A 24,756-nucleotide genomic window follows, 5' to 3' on the forward strand; every position below is an offset into this window, starting at 1 on the left:
CCCCCAGCCCCTGGCAACCACTAGTCAGCTTTCTGTCCCTACGGATTTCACTATTTTGGGTATTTCATATAAATGGAACCATGTAATATGTGACCTTTGGTGAATGGGTTCTTTCACATAATGTTTTCAAGGTTCACCTACATCGTAGCAGGTATCAGTACTTCATTCCTCTGTATGGCTACTATTCCATTGTGTGGGTACAAGATATTTTGTTCACCTATTCATTTATTGATGGACATTTGGGTTCTTTTCACTTTTTGGTCATTGTGCCTAGTGCTGCTGTGAACATTCATGTAAAAGCTTTTGTTTGAATACCTTTTGTTTTAATTTCTTTTGGAGTGGAATTGCTGAATGATATGGCAATTCTATGTGTAACTTTTTGAGGAAACAGCAAACTGCTTTCCACAGCTGCTACACCATTTTATATCCCACCAGCGATGCACAAGTGTTCCTGTTTCTCCACATCCTCGCCAACATTTGCTATTTTCCATTTTTTTAAAGTTATGGCCAACTGAGTGGATGTGAGGTGGTATTCCGTTGTGGTTTTGATTTGCATTTCCCAAATGACTAAATTATATAAGGTATGACCTTATCTCTTAGACTTGGGCAAGAGAGCCCCCTGCCCTGAGCTTCATGCTTTAGAAGGCATCATACAGTATAACCACAAAGGAGCTATTAATAAATCTATTAAAAACCCAGGGATGTCTCTGACACTTGGCATTCATCACTCAGGGCTGGCACAGAGCAACCAGTAACCCTGAACACACATTCCTGACACGAATACAGTGAAGGCCCCAGAGAAACACTTCTCTGTATCTTGCCCTATGTCTTATTTGTTCATTTAAATTGATAAATAAAAATTATATACATTTATTGCATACACATTGCTATTTTGAAATATGTATACGTTAACAATATGGAGTTCTTCACAAATTTCTGTGTCATCTTTGTGCAGGGGCCATGCTGATTTTCTCTGTAAGGTTCCACTTTTAGTATATGTGCTACTGAAGCAAGCACATCCTGTTTTCAGAAACAAAGGTAACTGCATCTGAATGCCCTGAAGGTTTGTGGGTTGTGTCACTGTGAACTTTGGAGACAGCCATGGCTTTGAAGAGCAGGGAGGAATTGAGCTGTTAAAGTGCTTAGCTAAGAGAAAAGAAGATTGACTTGTCAAGTCCTTCCTCTCAGATAGTGCGACTGTGGTAGATTCTTTTATGACATGTTATTTACCAGTATCCAAGAATCAGTGTAGTGTTTGCCACATCGGACATATGGGCCGAGGAACATTTTGTAGTATTAAACAATTTACATTAATCTTAAATTTTCATATTTGGAGGGCTAAATGTAACATGTGAAACATGATACTGATTCTTTTTGTCGACAGTTAGGGGGACACTGATCACCAGAATTGCAAATAGTTTCATTTCTCTAAAACTATTTAATTAGATTAAAATTTTCAAAAAAAGTTTAATGAAATATTTAGCTCTTGAGTGGGAACTTTGTCTCCTATTTATTCCTTTCCTTTCCCATTCTCCTTGCTTATGAATATTTTGTTTTTCTTCCCATCTTAGGTAGTAAGGTGTGAGCAAAAAGCTTGAACTAAGTCCTTGATGGAGGTGTAGGGTATATCTGTGACTATCTGCTGGAGCCTTCCAAGGTGGATTTGGGGAGTTGTAGATGGATGGGGACAGAGGTGGAGGAAAGTCCCAGATTCCTTACCCTATCCCACCCAGAGTCTTGGGGCTCATGTTGTCTTGGCCAGGCACTTTGAGCTGCTCTGTTCAGAAGTCCTCAGGGGCCGCTAGGCTGGAATGTCTGTGTTTTCAGAGCCAGGATTTGTAGCAGTTCCCTCTCGGGGGCCTTCCTTCCCCCTCTGGGGGTTCAGAAAACTATCCTTTCTAAAGCTGGGAGGCTGGTGACACTGGATGGGGACAGGGTCTGCTGCTCATTTTTCTCCCGGTTACTCCATGGATCATTAGAGACCTGGTTGTCCGCAAACTCAGAGAAGGGAAAAGAGCTGAATCCAGAAGCTCGGGGGTAGGGACATTAAGAAGTGCTGGCAGACAGAGGGAGAGGTGTGAATAGGGAGAGGTCAGCCAGGAGAACAGAGTTAGAGAGAAGACCTAAATCCAAAAGTAGAATAGCCTTTGTCCTTGACATCTCCCTGGATCAGAATGAATGAGCCACACTCCACAGGTTCTTAGGGCAGGCAGCATGGTGCAACTGAACCCTGGACTCGGGGATTTTTGACCTGCATTTTAATTCTGGGGCTGCCTCTTAAGAACTTTGTCATCTTGGGCAAATCTCAGTCTCCTCTTAAGTACTTTTAGTACAGGCTTTGGAATCAGATCGACTCTGCCCCTAACACCTGCATGACTTTGGACAAGTTACTTAACCTCAGAGTCTCAGTTGCCTCATCTATAAAATGGGCAATAACCACCTTAGAGTTGTTGTGAGGATTAAATAAGACAATTGATGGGAAGTAGATTCCATTGGTAATTTAGGATCACAGAATAATAGTTTGGGACCAAGTGACATAGATTTGAGCCTACTGTCCCTAGCTGGATACTTAACCTCTGTGAGAACCAATCCCTGCCCTGTAAGAAAGGGTAACAACACCTTCTTCACTGGGTTCTTGTGGGGCTCTGCTGAGAGGAGGTGCATGAAAGCACTTTGTACAGCTCTGTACAAACGTGAAGGATTATTTTTGTTCTTCAGCTCGGCCTCTAACAAAGGCTGAATAAGTACTGAATTGGCCAAAAAAGGGAGGGCAAGGGAAGGAATGTGACCCTCAGGGGGAGTAGCGAAAAAGCTTGAATAATCTCCACACTGTGTTTCTAACACTTTCCATTAAGCCTGAGCTCCAAGGAACAGCTCACGTCCATGGGAGGGAGGTGAGAAATTGGGGGTGTGAGGGGCAGGGGGGTCGTGAGGAGAAGGAAAAGGAGCCCACTGCTGTCAAACCCCAGCAAGACATGGAAAGTCCTTGCCTGGTGAGGAAGAAGAGGGGAGTCTCAAGTCCCAGCTCCCTCTGTGACCCAGCCTCCCTTGTGATCCACAAAGCACAGCTCCTAGCTTTGAGCCAAGAAATGCTGCCTTCCAATGCCCCCCACCTGGCAGCTACTGAGCAGATTCAAATATGCTCAGGGTTGGCCAGAGAAAAAAGTCAGGAGCTCTGCTGTCCCCTAATGGAGGACAGCTTTCGTGCCCTCCCCCACCATGCCCTCCACTTCCCCTTGATCAGTCGGAACCAACACATGATGCCAGGGCCAGGGCCCTGCTGGTTCTGGGCTCCGCCGGGAGGCCAGGTCACGAATGCCCTTCCCTTATGAGCTCAGTCCATAGGATGTGCCAGGGAAATGTTTCCACAGATTAGTGCCTCCTGGAGTGAGACAGCAGCAGCAGGTGGCAGGAACAGGGCAGGGGAGGGAACAAAGCCCAGGGAGTCCTTGAGAAGAAGCCCAAGGACAGAGGCTTTCTTTTCCAGTCTCTGGCCTCCAGAACCAGGGGGTCTGGGGTTCCTCCAGAGCCCCTGCCTCAGTTTCACCCCCCAGTGACTGCTGGTCATGGCAACTTTATTTGACCAATTGTGGCAGCAATCACGCAGTATCACGGTCTGAGTAAATCCAGCTCCAGATGTCGAGTAAATTGCAGAGCAGGGGGAGAGATGTGGGGCCAGGAGAGGAGAGATAAAGAGGCAGCTCACAAGTCCAAGAAGAGAAGGGAAGAAAGGGGAAAGGAGGTTCTCGCAAGAAGAAATATATAAGCCCTGAAGAAGGCATCCCAGCAAGAGTGCCCTAAATTAAACACTCCTAGCAGGCAAAACCTGGTTGAGATTTTTCAAATCTGCATTTAAGGAGGCTGGAGCGGTGGAGGGTGGAGCGGTGAAATAGCCAGCATGAGACACACAGGGACAAGAAGGCAGTAAATGCCCGACGGTCAAGGGATGCAATGTTGGGAGGAAGGGAGAAGGCAGATTTCTGCTGACCTCACTTACCCCCAGCATTTTTGTTGGGTGAGCTTAGGAGTGAGCAAGGCAGGCGGGAAATGTATCACAATGTGGTTTTGCCCACAGTTTCATCAACAGTTTCATCAATAACTCACCCCCTTGAGTTATTCCTGGCCCAGGGTTATGCACCCCTAACCCAGCTGCTCCATGACCTCACAGTTCATGCAGGTGAGGAATGGGCTGCACCTCGGTGTCAGCGTTCTGGATCAACTCAAAGATGAATTTCACCTGGGTCTCGTAGCCTCGGACCGAGATTTTCTCATTGATTCCGTGGATGCTGAGGGAAAGAGAGAGCTAGGTGCTGCAGTGCAAGTGTTATTACAGAACACGCTCCCTACCGGCTCCCCAACCCTGAAACCACTGGCCTTTGACCCTCCAGGGGTAGGAAGTGGGCAAGGTGGGAGAGGCCATTTGTAAGGTTTCATATGACATGTTGGTCACCTCAAGGACCCATGCTCATGACAGAGAACAGTGGAGTACATAATGAATAAATTCCCGGAGAGTTCAAAATCACCTCTTGCTCTGAAATCCATGCAATAATATGTCTCCTGAGAGAACTATCTTTCTCTCTTTCTTAGGACAGAGTACCTAGCCAGACTTACCTCTAAGCCAGCCCCTGCCCCCTCAACTTACTAGGGGTAAGTCAGGGTAAGGAGGGCAACTGCTCAGGGTACCTATCCAGTTTTCTGATTCACCTGGGAACTTTACTATCAGATCTCATGCCCACCAACCTGCCTCCCCACCACAAAAAAGAAAAACAAAGCAAAACAAAATGAAACAAACAACTAAACTACACATGTAACCTCAAAGATGAAAGGAAATAAAGAGTAGCTACCTGCCCCCTGTTTAAAAAACAAAAACGTGAAAGCTATTCATTCTTAAGCTCACATGCAAATACTTTCATTCTGTTTATAACTGACTTATGGTAGGGAAATCAGGTCTGGATGTGATAAGCAGCAGAGAAGTAATTGGAATCATCCTCCCACGCCCCAGGATTAAAAGTTTGCTGAAGAACCCACAAGATAGTAATTCACACATAGCAGTTAAAATTGGTGATCACATCTTGGATTTCCATGGTGTTTTCTTCTGAGAAGTCAAAGCATGTGCCCACCTTTGACCTCATGTGTGTCTGCAATTCAGAGAATGCTGAAAAGTCTCCCCATTTTGTAGAGAAAATGAGGTCCAGAGGGTAAGCACTCTCCCAGAGAGGGAGAGCTGGGATTAGCACCCAAGGTACTATCCACCAGGTTCTCACCGATCACCTGATTATCTCCATCCTTGTAATAGAGGGGCCCTTTCCTACAAATTCTGGGATGACAGGGCCAAGTTAGGTTCTATGATGTTTCCATTTTAGTTTGCCAAACCCCAGCTTTCCCCCATTCGGTGGACTGTCAGGAGCGTGGGGTGGAAAAAGAGGCCAGACATTATCTCCTCTCTCCCTCCTGCTGCTCCCACCTGTTCCACTCACCTCCTGAAGCCCCCAGGCTGCAGGTAGAGGGGGTTGAACCGGTAGATGCCAGTGGTGAGGTTCGTAAAGTGTCGGCTGTCTGTGTTGCCAATACAAATACCTACAAAGGGCAGATGAAGAGGAAAGGGGCTTTACATGAGCAACCAAGCCAAGGAAGTGGTGAGAGGTGGGCTGGCTGGAAAATTAGGATGACTGGTCACCATAGAGCAATGCCTGGGCTCTCTTAGGAGCCTGTGGCTATGATATTTTGTCCTCCAGAACACCTTACAAAAAACACCATTTCAGCCAAGGACATGGAATTTCCTTCCAAGGGCATTGGTGAGATATCCCTTGAATGGTCCAAAGCTAAGCGTTCTCTCTCCAAGATGACTAGGGAGGCCAGTATCTTCATTTCATACCCATGTCCACGGCCATTTGCTATTTAAGAAACCAGAGTCTAGATATCACTGCTTTATCAAACCTGACCTTTATTCTGTATCATCCTGGGTCAGAAATAAATACTCTGGGGAACTTTACTGCCATAATATGGAACATAATTTCCTGTTATTCTTATCCTTTGAAGGATGATTCTGTCTTCCTAGAGTCAAACCCCAGGTCTGGAAAGTCCCAGGATATTGTCTATCTAGTCTCCCACTCTCCTGAAGGTGGTAGCAGATCACCTAGCTGGGGCTGGGACTGGTCCCCACAGGTGTGTTCTTTGGGAAAAGATACCCTGGAGCACCAATTCACGTGTGTGGGATGATTTGAGATGATGATTTGTGTTTTGTTCTATTTTCCTCTCCTGGTTTCAAATGGGTAGCCAGACCCTTCACAATGCCTTGCTTTATGGATTTCTGCCTGTCTTTTTCCTGTAAAAGCCTGACCCTATTGATGGGATTATGGAAGGTGCCCCAGAAGGGAGAGAGTAAACTAGGGAGCTTTTGAGGGCCAAGAGAAGAGAATCTGGAACTATGAGGGCCAAGGTTCCTGGATATTTGGAGGAACCCTTGATTAAACCTGGATAAAAAGAAACTGGGCACAGGCCTTAACATTTGAGCATCTTCTCCTCACATCATAGACCAGAGAGTCTCACAGAGTGGTCAACTGTCATCTTGCATCAGAATCCCCTGGGTGTGTTTGTTTAAAAGGTAGACTCTAGGGTCCGATGCAGTTTTGGTTAACGCAAATCTTTGGGAGTTGGTCCGGGTAATCTGCATTTTAATAAGTTCCCTTGGTGATCCTCTTCCACTCTTAAGTCTACACAGCACAGATTTGGATGGAGACTGGGGAGGGGGTGCAGAGGGGTGCTGCTGAAATAGGTCTGGGCTGGGAGAGGTGAATGAGGTTAATGCAAATGGTATGGGCTGGGAGAGTTTTCTGGGCCGAGGATTCTGAGCCTTGCTGCTGAGCTGTTATGTTAGAATGGACTAGAACCAGAATCTGGGAAGATCTTGGCCCCTTCTGTGCTCCTCCAGGGGAGGAGGAGTCTAAGGCAATCCTCCCCTCTATGCCAGAGTGGCTGGCCTAGGTTAAGCAAGGATCCAGGCTTAACTGACCTAATTTATTGTTTCTGCTCCCTTCCTGTTTATTTTCTCACTTCCACCATGAGGGGAAAATATAGTTCCAGTCCCATCAGGAGGGGAAGCGGCCAGCTGTTTCCAAGCTGAACAGCTGGGGTGGGGGTGGAGCAGTGGACATTGGAGAGGAAACATTTCCAGCCCCCACCTCCCTCTAGTCATAGCTGATGAAGTCATTACCTGGGGTGACAATATCGATTTCCGGGAAGACGGACTGTATGGTCTGGCGGAGCAGCTGGTAACCCAAGGCCTGGTCGTCAAAGGGGCTGATGGGCAGGGGCTCAAAGGCATTCAACACGTGGAACTGGACTCGGTCGTCAGCCACAATATCCTTGACAAATTCTAGGACCTCCAGGGTGGAGATAAAGGGGATTAGATTTCTTATCGATCTACTATCCAAGTACCATAAGAATTTAAATATCCTGATTTCTCTCCAGCAAGGCAGAGCCCTGGGGTTTACAGAGAGGACTCATCTTCTAGCGCTGAGACCTCGATTTCAGCTGACTAGCTATCCGGGATGGAACAGCTGTGTCTTCCTGGAAAGCAATTTATAGCATGGTGGATTTAGGTTAAATGTTTCGAGAAACTTGTCTTATAGCCATGAATCAGATGGGTAATTGGAAAATCAGGAAATTACGTGTCTTCCCCTTTGGGCTGTGAGCCATGGGCTGGGTGAAAGTGTCAAGGAGACAGCAGAATGGGAATCTCAACCATCTGGAGGCAGGGGGATAGATGTGATGACTCGGCTTCAACCTGGGAGTCTCAGACAGGTGATGAAAGGGCCACACAACTTTCTTTCCCCTCTCTGGGTATCCCTGCTTCCTGTTTGTAACCAGTCACACTGGAGCCAGGAAGATGAGCTCAGCACAGATGAAAAGCCAGGAGTTGGGGTACTGGTATTCAAGTTTTCTCTCTTTGCCTCCTTTCCTCAGGAAGGAACTTGAGGAAACTCCTAGAAAATTCAGTCTGAAATGACTAGAGCGAATCCAGCAAAATTCCGGGCTCCAGTCAGGATGTAGACCAGACCCTGAGGATTACGTTCCATGGGGCCATGTGGGAATGGATCAGGAGGCTGGCTTCAGGTGGACCCCACAAAACCCATCCAGCCACCCAAGGAAAGCCCCAGCACTAGTCTCAACCCATTTGATCAGTAGTTGCTTTAAAACTGCCTCAGCCCTAGGAAGGGGGGGGGGATCATCCCATAGGTGGGGATCACTTGAATGGGGGGCATTATCTCAAGAGTACCCCTTTTAGGCTAGTGTGCCATGGAAGAATAGTAGGGTCTGAGTCTAGAAGAGAGTGAGGAGTCCTACCTCTGGCTTAGAAACCATCATGTGAGTCTAACCAAATTCTCTGCTGTTGAATGGGTGAGGTCATCAGAGCTTATTTTCACTCTAGCCCTTAAAGCCTGAATATTCTACTACAAGAATTAATGTACAGTCTTGATGTATTCTCAACCCATTGGGAGGTTCCTGAAGGTAGCCCCTATGAGGTGGGTTGGGACTGTGCCTGCCACCCCTCCACCCCAAATTACTTAGAGGTTCCTGTCCCCAGAAATCAAAGGCAGCACACAGATTGGATTCCATCAGTAAGAGACTATAAGAGGCCATGTTTCCCACTAGCTGCTAGGCCAGGCCAGGGTAGGGACTGTGTCTATCTCACTTCTGTATTTCCAGTACCAAGCATATGAAAGGCATGCAATAAATGTCGGACATATAAGATTTTTAAAAGATGTGAACCAATAAAAATAATAATAGGAGTTGTCTCATTAATTAGCTTGTCCATGGTTATACAGTTAGTATCACCGGGCTGGGCAACTGTCTGACTTCACAAGAACAATGCTTTACTGCTTCCTAAGTACACACAGGTGGAGGTGGTGTGGCGTAGACCAGAAATAAGGTGTTCATCTGAGATGGATTCCCTAGTGGCATGAATTTTGAGCCTAAGTTTGAAGGCAGTATATGAAGCTGATGGAAAAGAAGCAAGAGATAGTCTCAGCAGAGACAGGGGGATGCACAAAAATTGAGGAATGACAACAAACCCTGTGCCTCAGTCAGTCACTCATAGTTGTGTGACCTTGGGTGAGCTCCTTAACCTCTCTGTGCTTCAGCTTGCTCATCCGTTGACATGTGGATGACGGGAGCACCTGCCTCCTAAGTGATGGTGACCATTACTGGAGTTAGTATACGTAACACGCTTAGGCCAGGGCCTGGCACACAGTAAGCACTCAATAAATGTTAGCTGTGCTTGCCTGGGCAGTAATCAGAGCTACGAGGATGGGACTGGGAGGGGGACCCATGAATGGTGAGAGAGACCTCAAAGGTCACTTTAGAGCACATTGACCTCTTGTTTCTTTGATCTCCCACAGTCCTTACAGCATATTCCCACAATGTAACGTTATTTTTTATTTTACATGTAGAGATATTTTCCTCTTAGGTGAATGGAATAGTTGTTGAAGGACAACGGATACTTAAAAATTGGAAAAGTCTTTGGAGTTATCAAGTCCAGCTTCCGTCCTGCTGTAAGACTGTTCACTAGAAAACTCATAACAGGTTATCATCCAATCTGTTTGAATACTTCTAGTGGCAGAAAGCTCACCATCGCACACTATGTATCAGTGGTCCCCAATCTTTTTGGCACCAAGGACCAGTTTCATGGAAGATAATTTTTCCATGGACCAGGGCTGGGGGGTGGGGTGTCATGGGTGGAGGCGTGGTGGTGTGGAGCTCAGGCAGTGATGTGCGACCCATTTCCTAACAGGCCACAGACTGGTACCAGGCCACAGCCCCGGGGGTTAGGGACCGCAGCTATATATCATCCCATTTTTAAGCAATTTGCTTATGGGTTATGAATGTCTTTCTTATGAACTGAGACATGGCGTCCTGTAACATCTAGTCCCTCTCCCTTTTTTAATGATATTGTATATACACCACAGGAGGCAATATGGTACTAGACGCATCATAAACACTTTGCAGAATCTCAGCTCTGTCAAAATCAGAGGGCATCTGTACCGTCTGCCCTTTGTGCTCTTGCTGCCCGGATGCCGTTGCTAGGTCTTCGCTCTTTCTCAGATGGCTTCACCGACCGCTGCATTTAAAGTAGCTCAGCTGCCCCACACCCACCCCCCACTCTGTGACACAGCGTCCTATTACTTCCTTTGTGGTACTTCCCACTTACAAATTCACCTAGTTCATTTACTGATTTAGTTGCTTATTGCTGTCTCTTCCCAGCAGAATGTAACATTGTTAGGATGAGAATCTTGCCTATCTTGTTCACTGCTATCTCTAGTGGTTAGAGGAATGTCCAGTCACAGTGGCCACTCGACAGACACTTGGGGAGTGAATAAATGAAGGAGTTTTCTCTAACATTTTGCTTGAGCCCTTTAGGGATGAGGAGCTCGTCGCTGTCCAAGATGGCGTATTCCCAAACTCTCCTTTAACTAGAGGCTCCTGGAAACATCTCTCATTGGCCTCATTTCTTTCTACTCCTTGAGGCCTACTCAGGGCAAGCCTTCCTTTCCACATGGTAGCCTATTAAATTTCTACAGACTTGTTCTTCACAGATAGCTGCTGGAGACCTATCTACATTTGGAACATTGGGGAGACCTGTTGAAGACAGAGGTAGAGAAATCTGGGGCTGCCTGTGTTCCCACCGGATCCAGCCCGAGGCTCTGTGCACACAGCCCTCAGGCTGGCAGGGAGTGTGCCTGAACATGGAACTGGGGCCTGAGGGAGCAGAGGACACATGGGCCCTGTGGGCTTTCTGAATGATGGAAGCTTTCCATTCCTCACTGGGGCAGGTGGGCAGGATGGCCTATGGATTCTAGGGGTGTCATCAGATAGACAGGGAAGGAAGGCCGCTGTGGTGGGGGAATAGAGAGGAGGGAAGAGTGCCAGGACCTGGGCAGATGAAAGCCCCAGCTGGGTGGAAAACAGCCCTTGGAAAGGGCATGGGGTTGGAATGAGGCTGGGAAAAAACTGGTGGAAAGAAGCTCAATGAGGGGAATTCAGTGATTTCCTGGCCCCAGGGAGAGGACAAAGGTTGGCACCTGATGAAAAGCAGCAGAGCCCAGGGCCCACATTGGTCCCCCCTGACCAATGCTGGATGGCTCTGGGCAGGATGTCAACCTTCTCCTCCCTCTGCGATGAGGAGTGTGCCTCCCTCCCTGCACGAGGACAAATGGAATCCTCCATGGGGAAGAGTTTAGGAGAAAGGACCACAGATGTCTAGGTGTGGCTGACCCTTGATGATCTATGCCAGAGAACTGCTCTTAACCCTATTATATTCTAGAATGTATTATTCATCTAAGAGTTGTTGGGTTGCCTTTGTGGATCATTTTTTTGAAGGATCAGGTTTACCTTTCGAATTCTTGTTAGCTCAACTTGATATTTAAAAAGCTGGCATTTCCTATAGATGTCAAACATTCTGTGTATGTTTTTCATATTTCTTTTTTAAAAATATGTCAGTTTTTTTTTTTTTTGAGACAGGGTCTTCCTTTGTCACCCTGGGTACAGTGTAGTGGCATCATCACAGCTCACAGCAACCTCAAACTCCTAGACTCAAGTGATCCTCTTGCCTCAGCCTCCAGAGTAGCTGGGACTACAGGCACACACCACCTCGCCCGGCTAATTTTTCTATTCTTAGTAGAGATGGGGTCTCACTCTTGCTCAGGCTGTTCTCAAACTCTTGAGTTCACATGATCCTCCTGCTTTGGCCTCCCAGAGTGCTAGGATTACAGGCGTGAGCCACCGCGCCCGGCCTGTCACATTTTTTAATAACACCAGGTTTCTTTTCATCAAAGCACTCATTGTGGTTTGTGATTGTACATTCATTTTTAAATTGATTGTACATTCACTTTTAAATTGATGTTCATAGCAGACCATTGCAGCACACTGATTGGAGGCTCTGGCCTCAACTTTTTCCCACTTTCCTAACTTTACACATCCTTCTCATGGGCTTTTATTGACTCTAGAGTTTCCGGTATTGTTATAACACTCCAGCCTGCATCTATAGTTCATGTCTCTCTCCAGACCTGAGGTATTTATAATTAACTATTAATATATTGTAAGCTTCTCAAACTTTGAAACTATTGTATTTCTCCTTGAACTTGTTTTTCTTCCTGAATTCCCAATTTTGGTCAAAGGCATTAGCGTGCGGCTAAAAACCTTGGAGCCGTCCTGCCTTTCTCTCACCCCACATTCGTATACAACACACACCACATCCTGTTTAACCTCTCTCTCTCTCCCTCTGGGGGGTATGCTCTTCTCCACCCATGGCCATGGCTTCACTGCAGACCTCCATCTGCACTGCCTGAGATGTTGCAATAGCTTCCTCATTGTCCCTTTCTACTCCAGCACTTCCTTGGCATTGCCACCGGCATTATCTCACTAAAACAAACCTGAGTATATCACAACCCTCTCTGAAGACCTCTGAAAGTTCTCTCTTGTCACAGCTTAGGGCTCAAACTCCTTAGCATGGCATACAAGGCCTTGATGCCCAAACTACAACTCCCTCTCCCATCATTTTCGTCTCCCATTACTTCTTACCAATTTATCCCACTCTTTAGCCACAAAGAGTGTCTTCTAGCAAAGTCCTATATGTCCTCTAAGGCCCAGCTCACATTTTTAGTGGTCATAAAAGACTTTCAACCCTCAGAGGTACTATCAGTTTTCTTATTTGCAGTGGTCCTACAGTAATTCATTCATCTCTAGTTGTTATAATCGCAGCCTAGTGTTATGACTAGAAGCAGACTCTGGAACTAGATTACTAGACATGTGATCTTGGGTATGCTACTTAACTGCTGTTATTCTGTGCCTGTTTTCACCACTTTAATGTGGATAATGCAGCTTCTACCTTCTGGAGTGGTTGTGAGGATTAAATGTGTGTGCATATGTGTGTGTGTGTGTGTGTGTGTGTATATACCTTAGAATGGTGCCAAGCACATAGCAAGCCCATTATATATATGTTTACTACTACGGGTATTGCTATCATTTATTCATATTTGTCTCCCACACCCAGACTCCAGGTTCCCCCAAAACCAGAGATCACTTATCCTAGCCAAATACCTTGTACACAGGATGCCTTTGAAAAATGTTGGTTGAGCAAATGAGAGACTGGACCAGCCCTAGGACTGGAGTTAAACTCAGGTCCTGAGGGCCACACTCCCTGATGCTGAACCAGTTGTCTGAAACATACAGTACGTACCTCTTGGACTGTCTGTGCAGGGTGAATCCGGAAGTTGATTGTGGCCTGGGCCACTGGAGGGATGACATTCACCTAGAGAGAGAACCACAAACCATGGCCTGAGCCAACCTCAAGTTTTCCACACCTGATCCCCACCCAGAAAAATGCCAATTACCACCAGTAGGGGCAGTGAAAGCTGATTTAAGAACCCAGGGCTTAATTTTTTTAGTCTGTCCCTTGTCGTCTCTGAGCCAAGTGATATGTGGTTATATACAGAGCCAGAGGAGTGGTTAGGCCAGACCTTTGTGCTTCTTGGTCCTGGAGGGGTCACAGAGCTGCTCAGAGCAACACTGCTTTCTCTGTGACTGCTCAGACATCTGTTTTGGCCCACGCTGTGCCATTAGAATCCTTCTGTGTGCGCTTTCTTTCCCAGGGCACCCGGAACATTTCCACAGCTGTTAACATTAGTGCCTACTCAGGACAGGGCACCCAGAACCTCTGTAGGCCCCCATCATGGCACGTTTGATACCCGAGGGGGATGATGGTTTCCCACATCTAGTTGCAAAATCTGACTCTGTTCTTTGCCTGACCAGGAAGAACCCAGGACTAATTAAAGACAGGCTACAGAGGGATTGTTCCTTGGAGGGTGGAGAGAACAGACTACCCAAGTACAACCCTTTCTTTGAACTGGTATGGTGCAAAAAAGCACTAGGTCAGGGACAGGAGATCTGGGCTAATGCAAATTAGCTGCATGATTTTGAATAATTGCAACCTCTCTGTGCCTCTGTTTTCTCAACTGGCAATTCGGGCAGTAATAACCATAGTGCTCTTAGAAGGATCTAATGGAGTAACACGTGCAAGTATTCTGGGGCAATAAAAACACCATTCAAATGTAAGAACACAATACTGTTACTTCGGTGACGACTACAGGCAGGTGGTGAAGATAGCTTGGTTCCAGCTGGCACACTGGACACTCCAGTCAGTTATGGCAGAAATGAATTCTGGGGCACCATTCACTTATATCCAACCTGGGCTCTAGATCGCCAGAGCACCTCAAGGTCACACTGTACTCTAGGTGACTGGTGCCCCCTGAAGTTGTGCTGGTGGCATTGGCAGTTATAGGAACAGTCTAACTCCCTTCAAGATTTCAGAAAGGCCTGTGCCTTTGTACGGCTAAGCTTGGTCCTTTAAAGAGAGACTCCCCCTTAGTGGCTAACGCAACTGGAAGTGGACCAATTTGCTGAAAAGTAATTCTTGGAATAAAAATTTCTCAAAGTATTGAATTCACCTGAAATTCATTTCTATAAAAGTAAACCTAATACAGAATTTATTGCTGAACTTATGTTTGCTAAGGCCACCCAATATCTACTTTTTGGGAAGAGACACTGTGTTTAAGTGTTGTATATATCACACATGTTATAGATTTTTTAAAAGGCAGGTGAGTTTCTCTTTTTCAATCTAGGGTAACACCAGGGGAAAATACATTAATCGTTAAATTTGTTAGGTGGATAAATCTTTTAAAACATGGGGAAGAATAAAAAAAGAACCTTGGTGGTAGAAAGGTTAGAAAACTTTAGTCTACGTGACCAAAGTGCGAGGTAATATAAAACATGTTGAATGACAGTCTGAGCATACATAGATCACAAAACTTAACTCCCCAAATACCCCTCTTCACACTAGTGTAACTGTTGTTTTTTTGCAAGTATAGACCTAAAGAACCTGACAGGGCCATGACACCGTCCACTAAAATACACATGTATAAAATTTGGCCAGCAATTTCAGAGGGTATGTAGACCTCAACTAGACCCTAGGCTCATGATGTTTACCCAACGGATGACACAGGACAGTTCAGCACTGGTTCTTCCTGTTGTTTAAATTGTAACCAGACAATGAAGAAGGAGCCAGTAGTTAAAGCCAAGGGAGGGAGGAGTGGAGGGCAGTGAGAAAAAGGTGTATGGAAAGGAACCAGGAGATCTTACCTTGATCCCTGCATTGAACATGGTGAGTGCCATGGTCGTCCTGACCAGTGCGTTGGTTAAGTGATTTCTCTCCATTAACCTAAAGCAAAAGGATTAAGGTCAGACATTAGGAAGAAGTGTCCAATGGGGTGAGAGAAAGAGGAGAAAGATCATCTACTTTCCTGAACCTTGGAGATCTTTAAGACTGAGAGAGATATCTTACAGATGTAGTGTCTGGTGGATGAGGGATGATTAGGTAGGGCCAGTTAAGCCAAGGAGAGAGGACTTCATGGGGTGGGTAGGTTTGGGGTAAGGGATGTGAAAGGAGGAAAGAGAATAATACTTTACCTGCTTATCAGGGGTCGAAATAGCCACAGGTTGCTCAGGAGTATATTGATAGGGAAGGGAAACTGAAAGGGAAAGAACAGGTCAGCAGGATTTCAGAGGGGTCAGCCCAACAGGGTCAAGTGTTCCTGAGGCCTGAGTCTCTCTCTGCTTTAGACCTGCCTCGGGGATCCTCAGAGGTCAGGAGTGCTGCTGAGCTCAGTTAGCTCAATCTCTTCCAGAAGGCCAGGGAAGGGGAAGCAATTATTTACTACCTAGCTGGGCTTATCTGATTGGTTAGAACAGTTGCTCAGCAGCCTCAGCAGCCAAGGGTGAGTGGGAACCAGCTCCCAAATGTACCAGGGTATATTAGATCTTAGGGTCTCAGATGAACATCATCAAGATCCCTTCATCCCAGCTCAGCCACTGGCTGGGAATAGATGAAAATGGGCAGAGCACTGGTCAGCACCAGGGCCCTTTTATTACCCTAAAGGTCCCTTCTCTGCCACCTTTTTGTTCCTACCTGACCAGGAGTATGTGACACTCCTTCCCATACCTCATTTGCCAGTTGCTGCACTGTCATCTCCAACGGCCCGCTTGCAAACATGTGAGGCATTGGTGTCTGCTCCAGTCTGGAAGAGAAACAGAGTTCTCAGGACTTAGACAACCCCAGTCAAAGATCAGTGGCCTGAAGGAGAAGGAGGGAGATAGGAGGAAGTTTCCACAAGCCTGGCCAGGAGGTCTCCCATTCACCTCCCTATCACCTCCACCAACTCAACATTCTGAAGAAGTCAAAACACCAGCAAGACTACCTACACTCTACCAGCAGGAGCTTTCCCTGTCTACAAAGTCCACGTTAGGGCCCCTCCTCCCCACTACACTGCTCTCCGGCATCCTGTGTGTCCATTCTCACACTGCAGCAGAATTGTCAGTCTCCTCTGCTAACCATGAGTTCCTTGAGGACAGAGGCTGTTTCATTCATTACTGTATGGCCTACCACCTAGGTCAAGGGGGTAGGTAACATAGGCTCTGTGCCTTGACCATGGTGGCTATTTAGTTCAATATTTGTGAAATGTTTATATCTCTTCTTCCCACTTTGTTAAGAAAACCCAGCCAGGGGTGAGCTCTGCTGTTACAGTCAACTGCCCACAGTCAACACATATTGTTTATCTTTGTCCTCCTGCCAGGGCAGGTGGAGAATTTAGACAGCTCTACAAGTCACTGCCGACATGTGATTTCTAACTGTCTGGGCTCTGGGCTACCCCAGCTATGTGACCAAGCTTTTGCCTGCTGGCCCTTGCTTGCCACGTGGATATACTAAAACTTCCCATCTGACCCCAGCCCTTGCCTAGGTACTGGTGGCTCTGTCCCTCCTGTGGCCCATGCCATGGCTTCCCAGCCAGCTTCAGGGCAGAAAGCTAAGCCTTCTCAAACTCAAAGTGGGAAAGTGCCAGGTCTTCCATCCTGAGTCTGGCATGGGAGCAGGGCCAGGAGCTGCTTACCGGCTGACAGCGGCTGCAAGGATGCCAATGCTTGTCTCCTTTGGAGGAGCTGAAGAGTGGCCTGGAGTCATGTTTACTTGCAGCATGAGGTTAATTGCACCCTTCTCTGAGACTGAAATCCTACAGAAGAGGATCAGAGATAGTCGTCCTGACTTCTTCCCATCCTGAATTATCCCATAGGCCCATCTGTGTGGTGGTCTGGTGGGCTAGGAGGTCAGCTTTATGCTGCTTTGAAAAATATACACCAGCGGAAGTCCAAGACAGGTTGAAGATCAGGGTGATTAAGGCAAGAGGGGCAAACAAGGGGTTGTCTCAGCATGGCTTACATATACCAGGCTGGGGTCATCTCAAATGGGGTTAGAACCCCTTCCAAGGTTGGGGAGGAGTGGTTTACTCACATGGCAAAAGGCTTCTTGACATAGGGAATGACACCATCCAAGATAAAGCTACCCTCATCCACAATGAAGGCTAGCTGGATGCCCCTTGCCTGTAGCAGAGCTGAGATCTTCTGAGCCCCATTCATCCCTGACAACTGCAGACATTGAATACAGAGCCAGAGTCCTCCTCAGTCAGAGACAGACCTCCAGGGATAGCTAATGGGAACCTACTCAGCTTAGCTAGGGGCTCTAGAACCTTCCCATCTAGTCTCCTTCCTGTGGGGCAGGACCCTAGACAATCCTGCCTCATAGAATCCTGGAATGTCACAGCTAGAAGGACCCAACCCCCCTCACTACATGAATGAAGAAACTGAGGCCCAGAGAGGGAAGTGATTTGCCCAGAGTCTAAGTGAGTGGCATCACTGAAAATAAAACACAGTCATTGTTCAGTTCTCTTTCCATCACACGAGTGTTTCTCAAGGTATAGCTGATGGATCACTTGCCTGCCTCAGACATTACCAGGGAATTTGTTTAAAATTCAGATCTATGGCACAGAGCCCACGACTCTGAATTTTTGTCAAGGTCCTTAGATAGTTCTGGCACACGGACACATGGAGAAGTTGGCAAACCACTACACCATATCATGGTGACCCTACAGCTAGGGAGCCATCTGGACTAGAGTGAAGTACCTGCTCCCCTCCCCCCAACAGGGGTCCCAGAGGTAGGCATAGGATGAGGAGGCTCTACCTCCTCATCGTGGCCCAGAGCAATGAAGAAAGATCTTCGGGGGATGTAGTTCCTAAGCAGCAGGAGCTCCAAGGCTTGCAGGAGTGCCTGGGATTCAGAAGCACAATGGAAGAGGAGAAAGGCATATCATTCAAGTAGGAGTACCAGGGTAGCAGAGACATTCATTCAGCTGCCTGCATCAGGGCTGGTGGGACCAGGATCTGACAGATTCTCTTTTAAGACAACAAATTCAAATGGTTCTGGGGATCAGATGTGGGGAAGCAGAACTCTGCATAAAGTCTTTACCATCTGGAGGAAAGCATAAACTTATCAATGTCAGAGCTGAAAGGTCCTTCGGGGTCATCTACTCCAATCCCTATTTACAGCTGAGAAATCAAGGCTCAGAAAAGGGAAGTGACAAACTGATGGCTGGAACCCAGGTCTTCTGGAGCTAAGGTTCTTCTACCATTACCTCCTACCTCCCAGGGGTCAGCCAAGTACTCCCATCCTCAGTTGACCTTTAGAGCCCTAAGGCAGAGGGAATAGCATTTCAGACCATCACAGAGTTCTTGTTGTCCAGTGTGCCCCGACCATGGATGAAGCCATCGTGCTCTAGTCCAGAGAATGGGGGCACTTCCCAGCCGTCTTTAGGGGCAGGTACCACATCAAGGTGAGCCAATAGCATGTAGGGCTGCAAGCTGGTGTCTGAGCCTTGGACAGTGAACAGGTGGGAGTAGTCCCCCACAGTTTCATGCTGGATAAAGCTGGTGCTGAACACTGTAGGAAAGACTAGAGGCAAAAGGATAAAAAGCAAGGTAGAAAGCCAGGTTTAACAATTTCCTTAGGTTTTCCTACCATTCTGTGATCCCTGTCCTTTTTTTTTTCCTAAATGCATCCTCCTTTGGGAGGTCTTCTGGGACACAGCGAGTCTGACTCCTGATCTGCCTGGACAATCTCTGAAATTCTTCCACATATTTTAATGCGCTGTTACTATGGAATAACATGCAAACCAAGACCCGCCATTAAGATAAAGATAAATGGTCAATATCTCAAGATCGGGCTTGGTCTGACCTATAACATGCCACCACGTGTATGTGTTTAAGGGCCATGCAGACTAGGGGTGTGTTAAATTTTGAATATAGTAGGCCCCATTAGCTAAATTACTTGGAATCAAACATGATGCTTATATAAAAAAATTCAGGGATATTTTTCTTTTAAAAAAATAACATACCTACTGTTTGTGTTATATGGAGGTAAAGATTATCCTGTCTGGCTCAAGGTCATACTTCTGTGTGCAGGGGTGGATATTCCTGAGACAGAACAGGGACATGACTCAGGCCCTGGACCCCTGACCACAGAAGTCAACATACCCTGGCCTAATTAGCTGCAGAAGGGCTAAAACAAATAGTTTCCCAACCGCCAGAATTCAGCCCATACTCATATAAGGAAACGGCTAAACTATCAATCTTGTAATGGTTTTCAAGACCACTAAAGCAAGACACTGACACAAGCTGATAAGGTACCTGGCTAAAAAGAAACCAGACCTCTCTGGATCTAATCGCCTCAAGCCAGAATAGACCCCCTACTGACTTTACCTTGACTTTTTCCTCATTATAATCTCATTTTAATGCTAAAAATCATGCAGGGGTAGAGATTTAACATGCTAATGAGACATGCAATACATGAAGAAGCATCTAAAAGAACTACGCAGGCACAGGAAAATCTCCACCTCTACATGCTTACTTGTCACCCTTTTCCTGCCTAAGTCTCTTTAAAACTCTCCCTGAACTCCCGGTGGAGAGCTGGTCTGAGAATTCTTCCTGCTATGTTGACTGCCTTTGCTGCAGCATAAGCCCCAATAAAGCCCCCTCTGGGAAAACTTGTTTAGCTTCTTATCAATTTCCATTGCATGCAGAACCTAAGAACAAGTGGTGGTAACATTCCCAGGGTCAATTACTCGAGTGGCCTTAGCTATACCAGAGAAAGAACTTTTATCTCCCTCTGGGCTTTGTTGGAAGAATCCACTTATACCTCTGTGAATACCTGAAAACAAAAAACTGAAGAAAAATATGGTTTTTTCTTGTCACCCAGCTTATCTTGTTTGTTGTCACTGTACATTTATTTCCCTATTTTTATCTCCTATTTAGTACAGTCTTCCAGCCTGGCCTCAGGTTGGCTACTAGGCATTAATCCCAGATCCACTTGTCCCAGAGTGCTAGAGAGGGGGCTACTTGCTGCTCCTAGACCAGCTCCTCCCACCCAACAACTGTGAGGGGCTATTTTGTATTTGATTTAGGAGGGTACCCTCACTACTCTCAATGAGATCTTCATAAAGGGAAGGGGGGAGTTCTAAGAATCCTTTTTTCCTTTAACCCATACTTCCTCAGCTCTGTATGCCACGGGTAGTGGGGATGGGAGGAGAGGACCGACATAGCTTGAAGCTGTTGACTGCCTAGAAGCCTAGAAACATGTTAGTAATGAATCTGGAGTAGGCCCAAGTAGGTAGAGTGCATCTGTGTAGGTGTGTGTAAAGAGGTAGGGGTGAGAGGAGCATGGGTCATAGTTCTGGACATATGCATAGGTATAAGAAACCCTTAGTTCTTCAAAAAGATAATCTTTTGATTACCTAATATTTATTGAGTGACACACACCTAGGGCAAACATTAGGAGAGTTTAAATTCCAGCCCAACTGCTATGTGGCTTAGTTCTTCAAAGGGCAAATCTATAGTCTCTACTTTGTCCATGGAGATTAAATTGTCCCTGATTAGTAACAAAATAAACTTGTCATGTTGTAAAAGAACTGTGTCGCCATTGCTACCTGTACCAATGCTTGGCCATGATTTGTAGCTGACCTTTACGAATGTATTCTCCAAACTCAGCCAGGGCTGTAGTATTGGACTTCTCGGAGCTAAAAGACACTGTTGGAATCTGGATGGCACCTGTCAGAGTCAAATAGAGGCAAAAGATTAAAGATGATAACAATCATTTTTTTTTTTTACAGTCCTCTGTGCATAAAAACTTCTTTTGTGTTCCTTATCTTTCTGCAGAGAGCAAAACAATCCTGTGAGGTAGGTACTGCTGTTTTTCCTAGTTCAAAGACAAGGAAACAAGTTTAGAGAGGTTAGGTAAGCTGCCTGAGATTGCCCAGCAACAAGCAGAATTGGGATTTAAACCCAGGTCTTCTGGGTTTGTTTAGGCTAATATGATTCTTACAGGAAAATAAAGTCCAAGTTTCGGGGGGAGTAGATTTTGGACCCTAATCCTGAGGGGGAAGCTACTATAAATTTCTTCCTACGCCTCACTCTGCCTCTGAAACCACCATTCCCTTTGATGAATCCAAGCTTCATCAGTCTCAAGGAATCCACCGTCCTAGGTCCCTACATCAATGAGGCTTGTGTGCTTTTGGGTGTAAACGGTGGGCTTATTCCTCATGGACTGGCTCATCCAGAGTCTCACAAATCTTTCAACTGAGGCCAGCTTTTTGGGCATACATTGTCTGGAAAGGGTGGATTCAAAGCTCCCAAACAAGCTCTTCATTCCTAAATTAATCTCATTCTCCCTACTCAGTTGTCTCAATTCCTGAATTGTTGCTAGGTTTATCCGTTTGTCTTTAGGGCTTTAAGTTTTAAAGGGTTCCATTATCAAATGCAAACATCACTAGGAGGAGAAACACAATCCAAGAACACAACAAATTCACCTGGGGCAGCTTGACAACCAGGGATGGCCTCTGAAAGACATTCAGTTTTGCTAAAGATCAACCTTATATCATCATAGCCCACCACATAGATGGGGAAGCTGAGGTTCAAAAAGATTTAAGTGCCTACTCAAGAGCAGACCCAAGATCTGAACTCAGGTCTTAGAACTCCCAGCTCAGAGTTCTAAGACATGTGGCTGTAAGGTCCCTACTCTAGGTTTTTATCTAGCTGTTGTTCTTTTCTGTGCAGACTCTGAGAGGCTGCCTAATGCCTTTTAGAGGAATATTTATACTATGCTTTGGGAAAGCCCTGATCTGTCTCCCAGGCCTATCACTCCATCACATGTACAATCTACATCCAACCACAGGGGTTAGCTTTCAGTGCCTGCTTTTGCCTGCACACATTAACGTAGGCAGTTTCTCTTGATCCATTATTTAATGAAATGGAAAAACCTGGAGCTAAGCCTGATGGTGAAGAAGGATCTTACTACTCCACAGGATCTAGCACTCACAGAAACGTTCCTCTTTTCTCTTGGAAAATGCAGATTCAGAACTGAGTATTTGTAAGTTTTTAGCCTTGGCCTGAATTTTTGTGAATGAATTTTTAGCTTTGCTTGGAGGTCTAGGGGAGAGATGTTCTTCAACTAGGAGAGGGAATTAGGAACATCCTATACCCCAGCAATACTCCAAACCCCTTCTTAGAGCCATGTGGAGCCCAGCAAGTTCTACTGGCATTAGATGTTGTCACCCAGTGCTCACTCTTTGTTGTAAGACCCTGAGGAAGATCATTTAACTGACCTAAGCCTCCATTTCCCTTACCTGTAGCTAAGACAAAGATCATTTAGTCTTTTTTTTCTTCCTCTTTTTTCTCCCTCAAACTTTAGTGTCCATCAGATTTTTTCTTTGGTTTTTATTTTTCTTCTTTTTAATTTTTTCCTTTTCTCAAAATGATAAGCTCTTTTTCTCCTGGCTCCCACTGCAATTTGTGTCTCTCTTAGCTAAGCACTTTCATTTTTTTAAATTTTTATTATCTTTAGAGACAGGGTCTAGCTCTGTTGCCCAGGCTGGAGTGCAGTGGCACGATCAAACCTCACTATAACCTCCAACTCCTCGGCTCAAGCAATCCTCCCGCCTCAGTCTCCCAAAGTGCTGGGACTACAGACAGGAGCCACGATGCCCGGCCATTTAGTCTTATTTTAAGATACCGTAGAGATTTAACAGAGGTGAAAACTCTCAAAGGTTAAAAGTGCTGTACAAATAAAAGCTGCTGTAATACTCAAGGCAAGCAAAGGAGAGAGTGGACGGTGGCCACGCCAAGAGGGGTGAAGTTGGAGCTTCCAGGCCAGGCAGGAAACACTGGAGTCCCAGAAGCCAGGGGTGGCGTGAAGAGCGGAGTCCCCAACCAGGGCACAAGGAGCTGGGAAGGGTGCTGGGGCCTGGGTGCTCAGCTCCAGCTGAAATAGCGGAGGGAGGGAGAGTCACGGTTGACCCGAGGCGGGAGCGGCCCACATCTGGGCGTAGGTGGGCGAAGGGGACCCAGGTTCACCTTTCAGCGCCTCTTTCATCACGACGCGCTCCTCTTCGCTGAACTGAGAAGGGATTCGCGACGTCCCCTGATGCTCCCTGCCTTTCAGGTCCTTCGATATGGAGACGGTGGCAAAAACTAGTAGCAGCACAGCCGCCAGGGCCAGCGCGCAAACGTACCGCTGAGCCATGCTCCTCTCGAACCCCGCCGCCAGTCTGCGCCGGAACCCGCGCCCGAACTCCCCGGCCGCCCTCTTCAGCCCGGCTCCGCTCCAACTCCCGCGATCAGCCTCAGCCCCGCCCCATTCCCGGAGCTGGCCAATCATCGCTTGGCTGGGGCCGGGGAACAACCAATCCGACGGGACGGCCCCACCCCAGCCCCGCAAGGCCTTTTGGGGGTGTGGTTTCTCGCGCAGTCGCAGGCGGAGGTGGAGCAGAGGTGACCGAGGACTCTGGGCGAGGGTCAGGTCTTATCTGCACATGATCGGCCCCAGGCACTCCTCAACCCCGTGCTGTATGACAGTGAATCAAACTAAAGGGGGAAAAAAGCGAGATAAAATGCATGACGTTTGTCATACCGTACTCTGCTTTTGTTTTCTTTTGAAGCTTAGGACTTGACTACCATTCCCTTGATTCCTTGGGGGATCCTGGCTTGATTTCATCTGAAATTGGCACAGCACTGCCCTGTTTATAGATACTGCTTAGAAGGTTCGTTTGCTTTTGTTCACGAATTTCGTTGAAACTATTTTGAATGTTAATGTTAACGCTACATTTTTGCGATTCTAGTCAAATACGCTAAGACTGAAGGATTTTTACGAAGATCACTGTAAAAATATTTAAGAAAATTTTGTTGCATTAATAATTTTGATGCATTAAACTGAAATTTCATAGTTCAGAGTGGAGGATCATTCTTTTAAAAAACTCTTATGACAGTATAAAATTAGATTTTTTTGCTTAGATTTACAATTTTTTTCTTCTTTTGATACATAATCTTTCACGTATTTGTGGGTACATGTGAGTATTTTTTACAGGCATAGAATATGTAATGATTAACTCAGGGTATTTGGGGTATCCATCACCTTGAATATTGATAATTTCTATGTGTTGGTAACATTTCAAGTCCTCTCTTCTAGCTGTTTTGAAATATACAACACATTGTAGCTGACTATAGTCACCCTAGTCTGTTACCAAAGTTAGAATTTATCTCTTATGTCTAACTGTAAGTTTATACCCATTTACCAACTTCTCCTCCACCTACCCTTCCCAGTCTCTGGTATCTATCATTCTATTCTCCATCTCCATGAGATCAATTTTTTTAGCTCCAACGTATGAGTTAGTCTGACAGTGGTGCCCAACCTTTTTGGCATCAGGGACTGGTTTCATGGAAGACAATTTTTCCACAGACAGGGTGCAGGGTGGGGAGGCAGAGCTCAGG

General features: G+C 46.2%; 1 protein-coding gene and 1 non-coding gene across 2 annotated transcripts; both read right to left on the reverse strand.

Moving 5' to 3' along the window:
- Window positions 1–910: 910 nt before the first annotated feature.
- Window positions 911–1,017, reverse strand: LOC123627161. Its single transcript, XR_006731164.1, has one exon. It is a non-coding gene; the product is annotated as a U6 spliceosomal RNA (small nuclear RNA).
- A 391-nt stretch (window positions 1,018–1,408) lies between these two features.
- Window positions 1,409–23,585, reverse strand: PM20D1 (peptidase M20 domain containing 1). Its single transcript, XM_045536564.1, has 13 exons — window positions 23,344–23,585; window positions 20,956–21,042; window positions 18,660–18,892; window positions 18,125–18,211; window positions 17,399–17,532; window positions 17,001–17,120; window positions 16,055–16,130; window positions 15,523–15,584; window positions 15,196–15,274; window positions 13,238–13,309; window positions 7,214–7,382; window positions 5,478–5,577; window positions 1,409–4,286 (listed from the first exon to the last, which is right to left on the reverse strand). Exons 1-13 carry the CDS (start codon window positions 23,510–23,512, stop codon window positions 4,163–4,165), a joined length of 1,512 nt encoding a protein of 503 aa, XP_045392520.1. The 5' UTR covers window positions 23,513–23,585; the 3' UTR covers window positions 1,409–4,162.
- Between the last annotated feature and the right edge of the window lie 1,171 nt (window positions 23,586–24,756).

This window comes from Lemur catta, chromosome 23 (genome assembly GCF_020740605.2).
Source record: "Lemur catta isolate mLemCat1 chromosome 23, mLemCat1.pri, whole genome shotgun sequence".
NCBI classification, from domain to species: domain Eukaryota; kingdom Metazoa; phylum Chordata; class Mammalia; order Primates; family Lemuridae; genus Lemur; species Lemur catta.

Bases quoted from the DNA above. Each gene is read 5' to 3' on its own strand.
- PM20D1 (XM_045536564.1), bottom strand. From the start codon at position 23,512: ATGGCTCAGCGGTACGTTTGCGCGCTGGCCCTGGCGGCTGTGCTGCTA. The intron at 18,893-20,955 runs GTCAGCTACAAA...TTTTGCCTCTAG, and splicing joins TGGAGAATACATTCGTAAAG to TCTTTCCTACAGTGTTCAGC. The intron at 16,131-17,000 runs GTAAGCAGCTCC...TTTCTCTTCCAG, and splicing joins CTTGCAGCCGCTGTCAGCCG to ACTGGAGCAGACACCAATGC.